We start from the raw sequence: 12,913 nt of genomic DNA on the forward strand, positions 1-12,913 counted from the left end.
GTGTGTGAGCAGCTGTGTGGTGTTCAGTGGCTGGCTGGGGTTAAGCCACAACAAGTGCAAGCCTGAATCCTTTTGCCTAGACTGTCTTGTCAAACTTGAGCAGCAGTTCCATCTTCTTTCTAGTGAGAATCTATGCCTGGGTCAGGCCACTTCTAAAAATATATAAAATGGAGACATTTTAAAAAGTTTTCTCAACTGTAATGTGAAATCAAGAGAGGGGAAAAAAAGTATTTACAAATATTTTGGTGAGGTTTTGTGCGTGTGTGTTCTAGCTGTGCGTGTGTGTTCTAACTGGTAGAAATAGAAAGGCAAGCACCTCTGTAGAAAATGCCTGTAGCAGATGCAGTTGTCTTCTAATGAAGAGCAATTTAAGGCTTAGGTTATTCAGACCATGCAGGTTGAAAGAGTCTTTTGTATGCAGTTTCATGGTGCTGTGTAGTTCTTAACTGAATTCAGCCAAGAATGAAGTAAATTTTGAAATTTCTGGACTGAACAATGTTCAGATGTCACAGTAACAGCAGAAATCTGTCATCCCTCTTCACTTGCATGACTGCACAATTGTTGCTGCTGAAGTTGCTCCCATACAGGGTGAACACATTGTTCATCACTCTCTAGTTACAGCCTGACCATTCAAGTAGAGCTAAGTGCTTTCATACTTCCCAGAAAGGATAGGCTTGTCCTTGTATCTTAATATGCACAAGTATATAGGTTAGCACAGTGCCAACAAAGGTAATAACCAGTTTTGTTAGTGTGGTCAACCTTTCTTGCTACTACAAACTATGGCTACAAAATCCCTGTGGATAATATAATATGGAGCTAGTCAAAACCCACCATACAAATGGATTTTTAAAAAAGTCCCATTTCTATGCAATCGTTTGAGAAAATTCCCCTACAATGGAGAAGAAATTAACAGTCTCTTGGTGGAAAATATGGCATAGACACTCAAGGTGTGTTTGGTCATAGAAACAGGTGAAGCCCTTCTGTAGAAGCTGTAGGAGATGCAACCTCTTTAAGTCAATAAGTGTGCTCATTGATCTTCTGCTGGAGCTTGGGATTCCTTTTTTGGAAGAAATGCGACAAACTCTTTCATTTCATTATCTTGATGACCTGTAGCATGAGTACGAGCTTCGTAAGGCTCACATGGGCAGCAGCAGACTTCACCTTTCCTGCTCTTCTGCAGAATGGTAGTACGGAAGTCTAACGTTATCACCGCCAGACGATACAACTGTAGAGTCACAACTAAGACATTTTTAGCTGTAAAAAACACCAGCATCTGATTGAATATTCTGAAGTGGCCCATCAGGATTGAACGCACAATGAAGAAGGGCCCATCCTGTATGAAAAGGCTGACCCCGATGTTCCACAGTTCCGCGCTGTACCTGCACAGCAACAGGCTGGGGATCCGCCTGGCCGATGCAGTTGGTTTGCAGCCAATGTGCTGTACTGGAAATAAAAGAGTTATGTTAAAACAACTTCCTAAAGTTGGAGCCAGGGTTGGCCAAAATGGCATTTATAAGCCAGGGTACCATGGATTATAAATGCACTCAACTATGAAGTATTCAACATACAGCGTATCCAGTTTCTGGATTTGTTTCAGCAAAACACATTAAGCTCGTGTGAGGCACTTCTGGGGTCTGGCAAACAGGACCAAAAGCCACTTCTCCTTTTCCATCCCTCAAAGATATCAGTATTTATACACTTCTAAAGCACAAAGCAGAAATAGATCACCTAATCTTTCTGTGACAACTTCCCCTTGTTAAATCAACATGCTACACAATATCTATCTTACAGAAAACTACCCTTCTGTGCTGAATAGTAACAGCCTGAGCTATGGCACTTCAGTTTGTTCCAGGCTGTCTAAGACCTTGCTTTTAAAAGATTGACCAAATAGCCATTGCGTTTTTCACGTGTCATAGTAAGAGTAAGTCCTGTCAGTGCATGGCAATACTGGGTATTATGGATAGGAAGTGTAAGTCCTGTCAGCGCATGGCAATACTGGGTATTATGGATAGGAAGAAACTAAGGTTTCTATTTGCTCTGTAAGACTTGAGCCACAGTTACTTATTCTTAGCTTTCTGAGTATCAGTTACACTCAACTGCTGGAACTTGCTTGCATGGGTTCCCCTTGGCTGTACAGGTGGTGGTGAGCTTGAATGCTCTCTATGGTGTGGTGCCTAAAGAAAGGCCATCAGAAGGGTTTATGCAGGGTAGGTATGGCTGCCTTGTACAAAAATACACATAGATTAACTAACCCATCTCTGCACTGGGAGATTTCATTAGTTTAAAAAACATTGCTACTTGCAATGCAGTAACAACTGCCAAACACTTCAGTTGGCCAAAAGAATTCTATTGTTTGAGTCAACGCTAGGAGGGGAAAGAACTAGATGAGACTCAAATGGAAAATGTGTTGTAGAATGTAGAAATTTGCTGAATCCATCAGGCAAAGCTTCAGCAGCAGCTAGTTTTTTAACATGCTTTTGTGCCATTGCTGTTTAAGAGTCCTAACTGCATTGTTGTAGCCTAATCAAGAGTGCCTAAAAACTTCTCTTACATCATGTTTGACATGTAAGTGAATATTCTGATGCTTGAATAAAAAGTACAACTGTATAGAACTGCCTAAAATAAACTGTACCTATAATAATTTCGGGAAAACCTGTGTTCAATAATCTACTTTTTAACTGGTAAATGCAATTAAATAAGCAGAAAAGCAACAGAAAAAAAAAAAAAAAGAGATCATTTAAGTGTTGAAGTAATTGAAATTGTTTGGGTTGTGGTGATGTGCCTGAGGTGTTTTTTTGGTTGGTTGGCTGAGGGTTTTTTAAACCTGAGTGCTGTGCATCTTTAACAGAATAGATTTTACCAGGAACAGGAATTCCAGCTGGGATAAATCTGAAATGTGATTGCATCAGTTTTTTTCAGGAGGTCAGCTGCTGAGCTGAAATGCTGAAATATTTTCATAACTTCAGTGCTGAAAACAAAACCTAGTTGTGGCCATGAAGAGAAGGCTAAGGAGTAAAATAATAGCAAAAAAGAATTCCAGGAATTCTCAATTAATTATTTTAGTCTGCATGTCAACATAGTAATCAGTTCTGTATAAGATGCTGGGAATTTATTATTTTAGTCTGCATGTCAACGTAGTAATCAGTTCTGTATAAGATGCTGGTGAGGATAATGTGTCTTTGGACTGCTGCAGTTGTGTTGCAAACTTGTGATTGGAGGCCAAAATGGTTGGAGCAGATGATGATTCAGACAACTGTCATTGTTCTTCTGGGACAGGGCAAAGCCTGTTCTGCCCAGGGACAAACATAACCCTGAGTCAGCTGAATAGATTTTCAGCCTCTTAGGTTAAGATAAGGGTGTACAGTCCCAACATCATATGGTGCTTTAGGTTCCCTGTGAATGTGTAATTTCTCCTGTGATAGTGTCCCCTGTGCTTTTGGCTGTGCTGTTCTCTGTGGTTAACAATTGCCTGTCTCTCTGTAGGGTCCACTAACTTACCCAAATCCAAGCCATAATATAATAGACCAGATCTAACTCAAGAGCTCACATGGTGAAGTTTAAGGCAGTAACAGGCAACTGGAGCAGATGTCCTGATACAATATTGCAATCCTTTTTGTTTTCCTGAGACTAGAGTTTTATCAGGGAGATCAGAAGTTAGCCAGAAACAAGCATTTCCTCAGAAGAAACCACAAGGTACTTTCTCCAAAAGCCATTGCCATATAGACTGCTCTCCACTAGAAGTCCTTGATACAGCTTGTAGCATGTGCACTGCCACAAGACATCAGAGCAAAACCTAGAGAGCAATTTTTTTCTCTTTTCTTGTCTATGTGCAAGTACTAACCTGCAAGATCAAGTGGAAACTGTAACATACTCCATGTCCATACAGCAAGAATTGCATTGATGAGAGTGTAATTCTTCCTATGGGAGGGGAAAAAAGGGATAACAGTGAAGCTGAAGTTTACTTATATGCTAACAAAAATTTTTCCTGTAGTGTTTGGAATGTCCTTTAAAGGGTGGTTGAGTGAAACAGTGATTGATTAATGCATGCTCTTGAGATGCAAGACTAAGGAAGACAGAGGCACCTTTTGGTAGGGAAGTTTTGCAGTTCAGGCTACATGTTCCAGCTGTGTAATTGCACTAAATATCTGATGCTAATGTTATAATGATAAGCATATGGAAACAGACTCTGTTGCTCAAAGAGGAGATATCTTTACCCTTGTATTAATTGCACATTCCTTGCAAGCCTGAAGTGAGAAGGACCTCTTTTCCTGCTCCAAAAACCTTCCTTTGATATTTACAAAAAATAAATACTTTTTTGAGAGGATGAACCTGTTCTGTGACTATTTCTTTATCATGGATATTCACAGCTCATCTCTCAGCACTGTGAGGGGGATATGAGCTTACTTTCTCTGGGAGAGATCACAGTGTTGAAAATTCACACCAGACTATGCCATTGCCTTTCTTCTTATCTTTGAACACTTTGTCATTCTATCATGAAGAAAGTATGTATGAGATAACCAAAGAAGCAACGTGGATAATGAATCACTAAAGCAAACTCTAGTTGCTTCCTTGCCAGTCTAAACCAATTCATTAGCCTGAAAAAGGCTTACTGTGTATCCAGTATTTCAGCTCCTGGAGCTGTAAGAACTGATGCTGCATGGCAGTTACGCTACTTGTTTGACTCTTTGAACCCTTTTATGGTGATGGATGTGACATGCTTCTCTGCTGGCTACAGATAATCCCTAACAAAGCTCATAGGACTGTTAGGCCTTTCACAGAGGGAAAGGCAGGAATTGGGAAAACAGCCCTTGAACGTAGCCTTCTGTTTTCTATGGGAAATACAGTTCCACAAGTCTGAACTTTACAAAAAAAGTATCTTGCACTACCCAAGTTATTCATGTCAGCAAAAAGTCCTTACCGAACATCCTCGATGTCCAGGGTTTCACTAGCAAATTCAAGTATATCTGCTGCTGTTCCCACAAACATGAGAAGCAGCTGAGACAGCTGATCCCGAGTGATTTCAACTCCGATGGGGAGAAGCCATCTCCCAACTACTAGCAGCAGTAGAAAAGTCTGGTGTAGGGCCAGTGTCCATACAGTCTCACAGATTGTGGAGAGCTGATTGACAAAGACTTTAGCCTGTTTAAAAGACAACAATAGTGTGCTGTAACATCAGGAGACTGATGTTATAGGTACCTTCAGAGACTGTATTCATCCCTGAGCCTGCTTTTGTTCTCTTTCTCATTGTATGAGAGCAAATAATTTCTATCTGGCAGGCCTAGTTTGAAAAAGGCATGTTAATACAAACTTTGGATAATGAATAGCAAGTCTTTCTATGTGTACTACTCTTCCTGTTCTCATTTTCCAGCTGATCATTATCCTTTGAAGAATCATCACCCAGACACTTTCTAAATTCAGTTACTGAGATTTGGAAGAGAATGGTAAGAGAGTCTCCTCTTTACGCAGAGACTTGTCTTGCCAACAATAGTTAGTATATAGCATACTATAGGCCATTTTCCCAATGTGGTTTTCTGAAACTTGTTTGTTTGTTTTTACTTTTACTCACTATGCAATGAGCTTTCCTTGCTAATTCCTCTAATTATCATAAAATCTCTACTAGGAATAGGAAAAAGGTGTCTCACCGTCTGAATGATGTTGTGATCTGTTCCCTCACTTCCATGACTACTGTCTCTGGATTGATTGAAGTCTTGGTTGCTGACATTCACCTGAACTGCCCCAGGCTCATTACCACAGTACTGTTGTGAACAAAAACATGACACATGCATAATCATCCCATGCAAGGGAGCAGATGTGCTCTGTGACTGACTGTCCTGTTTCACTGAACTGCAGAGGGTTCGTTTGTGAAAGACAGTTGATGTTTACAAAGGTATGTGCTCACTCTGAATGTAATTCCCCTCCTGTTCAGAAGGGAGAAATTCCTCTCATGAGGACAAGAGTGATATGTTAGTAGGTCCCTGGGAAAGTGTCAGGTTGTACTGCAGAAGAGGATGTAATTCAAAGGTGGATAAAGCAGGTGACATTTCTGTGCTGTTCAGTCTGCACTCTTTGAATGTGATCTGCTTGCAGTTCTCCTGAACAGGCTACTGGGTTTCCTACATGGAAGGAAACAGTAAAAGAGGGTAAAAAGTGGTAATGGTCAGTTTGATGTGTTATGTTCATGTTCAGCCCTATATTCAAACTTGTTCTCAAAATACCTGCTTCTCTACCATCCAGAAAATGTTCTCTGAGAGTTCAGTTGTTTCACTCTTCTGTATGACTTCCCTCAAGGCTCTAATCAAGTTGTGGTAGGATGTTTGGGTTGTATTCCCTGCCACTTCTGCCCCTGCTGTGCCCTATTTTGTAAGGAAATTCATAGGGTGAGAGGTGAAATACAAGAGTAATTAAGGAAAATGGACCTGTATTGTTGTCTACCCCTGAGAAGTAGAAAAAAGGGTACTTCTACTTTCTCAAGTAGCCAGTGCTCTGGGAAACAGTGTTGGCTAAAACACACTCCAACTCCAGCAAACCAGTGCCAGGCTGGGTTATGTCTGCAGCACTGCTCTGTCCTTCTACCTTCACACCCAGGACTGGCCCTAGAGCAACTGAAGGGGTATGGTTCCAAAATCTATCTTCATAACAACCACTTAACATCTCTCCTCATTGTAATAAAAAGGGGATAATTAGAAAATCAAACCATGCTGTTAGGCTGTGTTATGTCTGCAGCACTGCTGTGTCCTTCTACCTTCACACCCAGGACTGGCCCTAGAGCAACTGAAGGGGTATGGTTCCAAAATCTATCTTCATAACAACCACTTAACATCTCTCCTCATTGTAATAAAAAGGGGATAATTAGAAAATCAAACCATGCTGTTATTCAAGACTTTTATCCTGTCCTATTTGTGCCAGAGAACAGCAGATGATTTGCATTCCTCCACTGGGCCCCCCACCATTTTATTGCACAGGGAGTGATTTTCTGCAACAATCGGAATGTATTGGAGAGCATACTGAGTAGCTGTGTTCAGTATAGTGCCTGCTGATACAAGGGCAACATTTTCCAGCAAATTTCAGATTCTACTTTGATACTTTACTTGGTCTCCGATAATGTTGCTCAGTATCTGGGTGCACACTGCCTCTTGCCTGACCTTATGGTAGATAAATGGAGCAACTTCCTGTGGCTTGAAAAATCTGGAAAAAATGTCACTGCTTGTTGCTTTTATAATTGGTCATAAAGACTCTTAAGCTGAATGCTTGTCTTATTTGGACAGTGGGTGTGAGAGTGTTGACAGATTGACACACAGATGTGGGGAAGATGATATTTCCATTTGGAAGAAGGAAGTCTGAAGTTCTGGGCATGGAAACAGTGAGGTTGAAGGGGCTGGTACTCTGCCTGGCCACAGTCCTGTAGGGCTAATCTGCCTAACTTGGCCCTTCAACCAAAGCAGAGAGACAGAGCAGCTTGTTCAGAGGATGTTTTGGAAATGAAATATAACTGGTGCTCTGGAGAGGCATTTTTATCTGTTGCCTATAGAAAACACCTAAAGTCTATGGAGAACAGCCCCAAGGACCAAGTCAGCCTTTCTGAATAACCTCCACAGGCAGTGTGACACAGTTATCCAAGGAGATAATGACCTAAAAATATTGCCTAACTGTCCTAACCACCCCAGGATATGAAGAAGTGAATAGCTACAAGTGCATATCAACAAATAGCCTGAGTAGGGCAAAGGGAACTAACTAACCTGGGCAGGAAGAGGAAGGCTGACCTTGGCAGCCTTTAGTTTGTCATTAAGTCTGCATTTGAGCTCACCCCTCTGTCCATTTGTCTGGTCTGGCAGGGTAGGAGGAAATAAGCCATGAACCTGCAGTGAACTTCATATCCAAACTTGAAGATTTTTTGATTGGTCCTTTAAACCCCCATTGCTCAGGGGTGAAATGGCCGAATTTGAGACAGAACCCAGGTAGGGCAGCCTACCTGCCACACATGCTGTATGTGCAAGGATAGTGGAAATCCCTTCCCAAACACTGTGTGAACTCCCAACAAGTCAGTCAGGTGGCTGAAGGACAGGAGTGACTTAGAAGCCTGTAGCAGTCATGCTGTGTGGGTGCTGCCCGGAGCAGGTGGCATGGCTCTCCCCATGCCAACAGCAGCAAGCAGATCACTCTCCTGGCTGGGCCACACACCCTCTGCACCTGCAGAGGAGCTGCAGGAGTTGGCAGCTCACACTGCTGGAGGACGGTGGAGGAAAGCTCATGGCTCACAGGGGCTTGCAAGGGGGCTCCTTTTTCTTGTTCTAGTGGCACAAAGTACAGGGAATACCTGTAAGAAAATTAGTGCATATTATTGGTGTCTCTTGTAGGTTCCTTATGTGTCTTTTTTATGAGGGTTACCATTTTAGTGCAGGGCTCCAGGAACCTGAATAGCACTCTCAGGGCCAGTTCATAGCTCTTCTCAACTGCTGGCAGGTAGGAAATGGGAAACTGCATCTGCAAATCCAGTCATTTAAAGGAGGCTCTTGGTTTTTTTCATTTAAGTATGTTCATATCTTGTTTCAGTTTGTTTCTACCTGAGTATATATTAAGTTGTGATTGTGAAGTGATTCACTTGAAAGTCTGGAGAAGAGCCTTTATTTTCATCATGTATCTGCATGTAAATAGGACTGTTAGTGCCAGGCATATTTACCTAGCGAGTTATGGATGTGCAGTGACTTAATGGGAACATGACAAGGAAAAAGTGAATACTGTGCTTCACAGGCATTTGACAAACATGGTTTACCTTTTTACTACTGGAGTCCAGTTGCTTCTAGGTATTGAGATTGTGTACCAGGCTAAATAAAAATGCCCTTTTTTTACTGTGCAAAGATAAAATAGGAAGAAGTTGTACACATTTTGTGTAAATTCGAGCTCGGTTTGCTTCCTTTATTTCCTCTGACATGAAGCTTACATATCTCTGATTCATGAAACATCTAACCAAACCAGAAATGCTGTTGCATGACATGGTGAGGTCCCAGTGTGTGGCCTGCACAGAGCTCACTGCCAGTGTGTGGGGGACACCTGAAACACCAAACTAATTCAGCCAGTTTCTCTCTGCACATTATTCACAATCCATTATTCCCAAATAAAACTGAGCTTAGCTAAAGCTTTTCACAATGGGTCCAGCACTGAGATGGTAAAATTGACAATTGAGTACCAGGGTGGAGTACCCTCAACCTGTTAATGTGCATGGAGGTTGTGAGGCTGAGGATGTTTTGGAAGAGTCTAGCCCTTCCCTGGAGTGGGCCCTCGGCCAAGCAACAGGCACCCTGCTTGCTCTCTGTGACTTGCTGCAAACAGTGTGGCTGTCACTATGGCAACACACGTGATGTCAGAAATTCAAAGCACTCCTGACTGCTTCATTTTGCTCGTACAGGAAAGCTGAGATGTAAAACAGGGAGAAAAGATTGCTTAGGCTGTTTTCCAAATTGAGGAAGATACTAGGTATGGGAGGGAAGAAATAGTGAAAGATGGAAGATCACTTTGAGGAGATTGTTATATTACAATTTTAGCTGATAAGAGGATCCCACCTCAGAATAACGCTGATGGAATGGGCAGTAATATTCACTATTTGCTCAAAATGTTCAAGTTAAGGCTGTTAAAAATAATTACAAGGTTTTCCAAGTATCTGACTGAGAGCCTACATTGACCACAGCTCTGTAGTCGGGTAAGCCTTGCAAAAGGTGGTTGGTTATTGCTTTCTGTGGCAGTGATACTCCAAGCATTTGGAAAGGTAACGCAGGTATTTCTTTATCTGAGCTCTTGTATGTTATTAAGAAAGAATGTTTAGGGGTTTCAATGGATTAAATGCTTTTCATTTTCTTGACAGTCTGTGTTGCAATGTTTTCTCTCAGTACAGTTCAGTTTATCATCTCTCCCAAACATGTACTTCATCCCCAAATATGTTAACACAAGGCAGTTGTTTCTATGCAGGTAGTATTTGGCTGTTGATGGATGAATAGTATTACTTATGTCCAGTTCTGCAGTACACAGAGAGGCTGGATTGCCTCTGTCTTCAGGAACAAATTTGCACATGTCTTAAATAACAGCACTGACATGAGCACTTGATGTTTCATGCTAAAGATTCAACACAAGATTAAAGTTCCTTAAAGACCCCAAACTGTTTTCATAGTGTAAATATTAAAAGTGTGGATCTAGCAACTGCATAATTTCCCATTCTCTTAGTATTTAAATAAGAAAAATCCCAGGAGTCCTTCAGTGTTGAGGGTAGTACTAGTCTGGGTGCTATGTCTGAGATTAATTGTTAGGAGAGCTGCCCCCCTTCCAGGAGCACTGTTTGTGAATCTGTTAGATTGTGTGTTTCCAGAACTCTCTATCCTATCTCTCCAGGTATAAACTAAGCTGTTAACTTGATATACTCCCTCTTTAATTCACAGTAGCAGTATATCAATAAGAACAAAGTATGCCATGTTCTAACATAATTTTGGGAAATAAACCGCTGCCTTTGACTACAGAATTAGCCTGTTTCTTGGACCAGATTTAACTATGACAAATGTTCTCAATATCCACATTACCTGTCTGTGACTGTTTAAGGAGATTTGGGAAAACAAGAAGACAATAAATTCCTGATGTTGTATTTAGACACAGCCTCGGGCATTTTCAGTGTAAACACAATTTTGAATATTTGATTATGCTTCTGTGGGCTCTAACAATGTTTCAAAGGAGAAAATGAGGCACTAGGTCTTCTTAGTCTAATATATGTATTTTATCCTGTTACTTTTTGCTCTTGTTCTAATCAGGACCTTTACTCCTGTGAATGTAAGGCACTGCCTATGTGCAAATGCTGGGACAGACAAAAATCTCCTTTTCACTATGTGGAAGTGCTGTAAGGACTTGAAAGCAGCCTGCATGAGTAGATGGTTCATTCAACAAGAGCTGCTGGGCTAAGTGGCTCTGTTCTGGCCCTAACTGACCAATTGCTCTCAAAACTTTTACTGTGTGTTTTAGTCCTGAATTGGAATTGAGACATTCCACTCCTAGATTACTTTACAACATGAACAAAAAAAAGGATAGAAACACTGACAAACAAATTAACAGCTGTGGTAACAATCTGTGGACATTCTCCTAAGTTGCAAGGAATACAAGGTAACCTCCATTTAAGACCTCTTTCACTGATACCTGTCTCAATTTTAATTTGCCTGAAGTTGTGATATCTGCTCTGGAGTGCTGAGAAACTAATTCTGTGTTTCACAAAGGTCTCTAAAGCCATGAAATTCTTGCCCCATATTAATCAAGATTCATGCTGGTAACCTGGGGGTGAAAGGCTGTGTTTTTCAACCTTCTAGTCCTCAGTTCCTCAGACAAATACAAATAAATGGTCCCATTTTTAGCCAGGAATGAAACTCATTATCTGATATTTAGGACATGCATAGTAGTCTTAGTGTAGCTCAAGCTGGATTGGGAGACCCACCAATATGAAATACAGACCTGGAACAAGACCCAGCAGAACTTCTGCCCAAATTCATCAAATAATGCATCAATTTCAAACTAGTCCATCTTGTCTCATAATAAATACCTGAGTCCCATGATGAATTTCTAGTAGCCATAGTGATGGTACTGTGCAAATCAGATATAAAAATATTGCTGGTGAAAACCTGTGAAGAAAAGATACCTTGGTATTATAAGACATCATAAATACCATATATCCTAACATAATCTGCATCGAAAAGTATCTTGTGCCTCCACCATATGGGATATTAAGAAATAGGGTAACTGTAAATAAGAATTGCTATTTTTGCTGAATTCCTCATGCTGTGTATTATAAATCACAGGTTTATTTGTACATCCATCTAAGCTCATCTATGGAAGTTTATTTAAAAATCCTTTTTATAAGAACTAACCAAAGGCACTTTGTATTTCCATCACAGCATTCTCTGTACTTAAAAAGCCTCCAGCTAACATGCTCTTTCTGATTTCACAAAGAGTAAATTAATACATTGAGTCATTTCACTGAGTGATGCTGGGATAAAGGCTGTTGATCAGAATCCTGTGCATTGACACAGGAAAGGTAGAAATAGCATTAGTTTGCCTAAAACAAGCATTTCTTCAGTAGGAGGTCTTGCAGTGCAGGCTGTGCACTGAAAATGGGTGTATGAAAGTGGGTCCTGGCCTTGTTTCCCCATTTGTGTTGGCAATTGTATAATTCTTCAGGATTTCTGCCTCTAGCTCTTCTCTCCCTGCCAGTCTTGTACGCAGCTTATGGTGGTGAAGCTTTATTATCCTCAGCTCTTTTAGCTGGGTTTATTCAGAAGCACTGGAGAGGTTTCATGACTCCCTCTGCTTCTTGTGACAGTTGATGATGTTTTCTTATTAAACCCATGACGTTTGTTTGGGGTGGGTACTTTTGGCAATTCCTATCCTTTCAGAGTAGGCATGAGGTATGATGCCATGAATGTTCCATCCAGCTCTGCTGTAGCATGGACTGAGCATTGCTGCAACACTGCTGAGACACTCAGCAGCCTTTGCATGGCATACCTAGATTCATAGAAACATAGAATCGGCCAGGTTGGAAAAGACCTCCAAGACCATCAACTCCAACCCTACCTTGGTTACTAGACCATGGCACTAAGTGCCACATCCAGTCTCTTCTTGAAAACCTCCAGGGATGGTGAATCCACCACCTCCCTGGGCAGCACATTCCAATGCCTGATTCCTCTGTCGGCACAAAATTTCTTCCTAATATCCAACCTAAACCTCCTCTGGCAGAGCTTGAGTCTGTACCCTCTTGTCCTGCTGCTGGTTGCCTGGGAGAAGAGACCAACCCCCACCTGACTCCAACCTCCTGTCAGGGAGTTGCAGAGGGTGAGAAGGTCTCCCCTGAGCCTCCTCTTCTCCAGGCTGAACCCCCCCAGCTCCCTCAGCCTCT

The 12,913-nt window shown here is 41.4% G+C and overlaps 1 protein-coding gene across 1 annotated transcript in view; it reads right to left on the reverse strand.

The window, feature by feature from the left end:
• Nucleotides 1-1,027: 1,027 nt before the first annotated feature.
• The window catches only part of TMEM26 (transmembrane protein 26), a 14,400-nt gene continuing 2,514 nt past the window's right edge, over nt 1,028-12,913 (reverse strand). Inside the window, exons 2-6 of the mRNA XM_009070809.1 lie at nt 11,564-11,642; nt 5,643-5,756; nt 4,919-5,139; nt 3,842-3,918; nt 1,028-1,443 (exon numbers count right to left, since the gene is read on the reverse strand). Coding sequence (XP_009069057.1) covers nt 1,028-1,443; nt 3,842-3,918; nt 4,919-5,139; nt 5,643-5,756; nt 11,564-11,642 — 907 coding nt within the window. The remainder of the gene's footprint in view (nt 1,444-3,841; nt 3,919-4,918; nt 5,140-5,642; nt 5,757-11,563; nt 11,643-12,913) is intronic.

The sequence above is a fragment of the Acanthisitta chloris genome, unplaced genomic scaffold, assembly GCF_000695815.1.
Source record: "Acanthisitta chloris isolate BGI_N310 unplaced genomic scaffold, ASM69581v1 scaffold363, whole genome shotgun sequence".
NCBI classification, from domain to species: Eukaryota; Metazoa; Chordata; class Aves; order Passeriformes; family Acanthisittidae; genus Acanthisitta; species Acanthisitta chloris.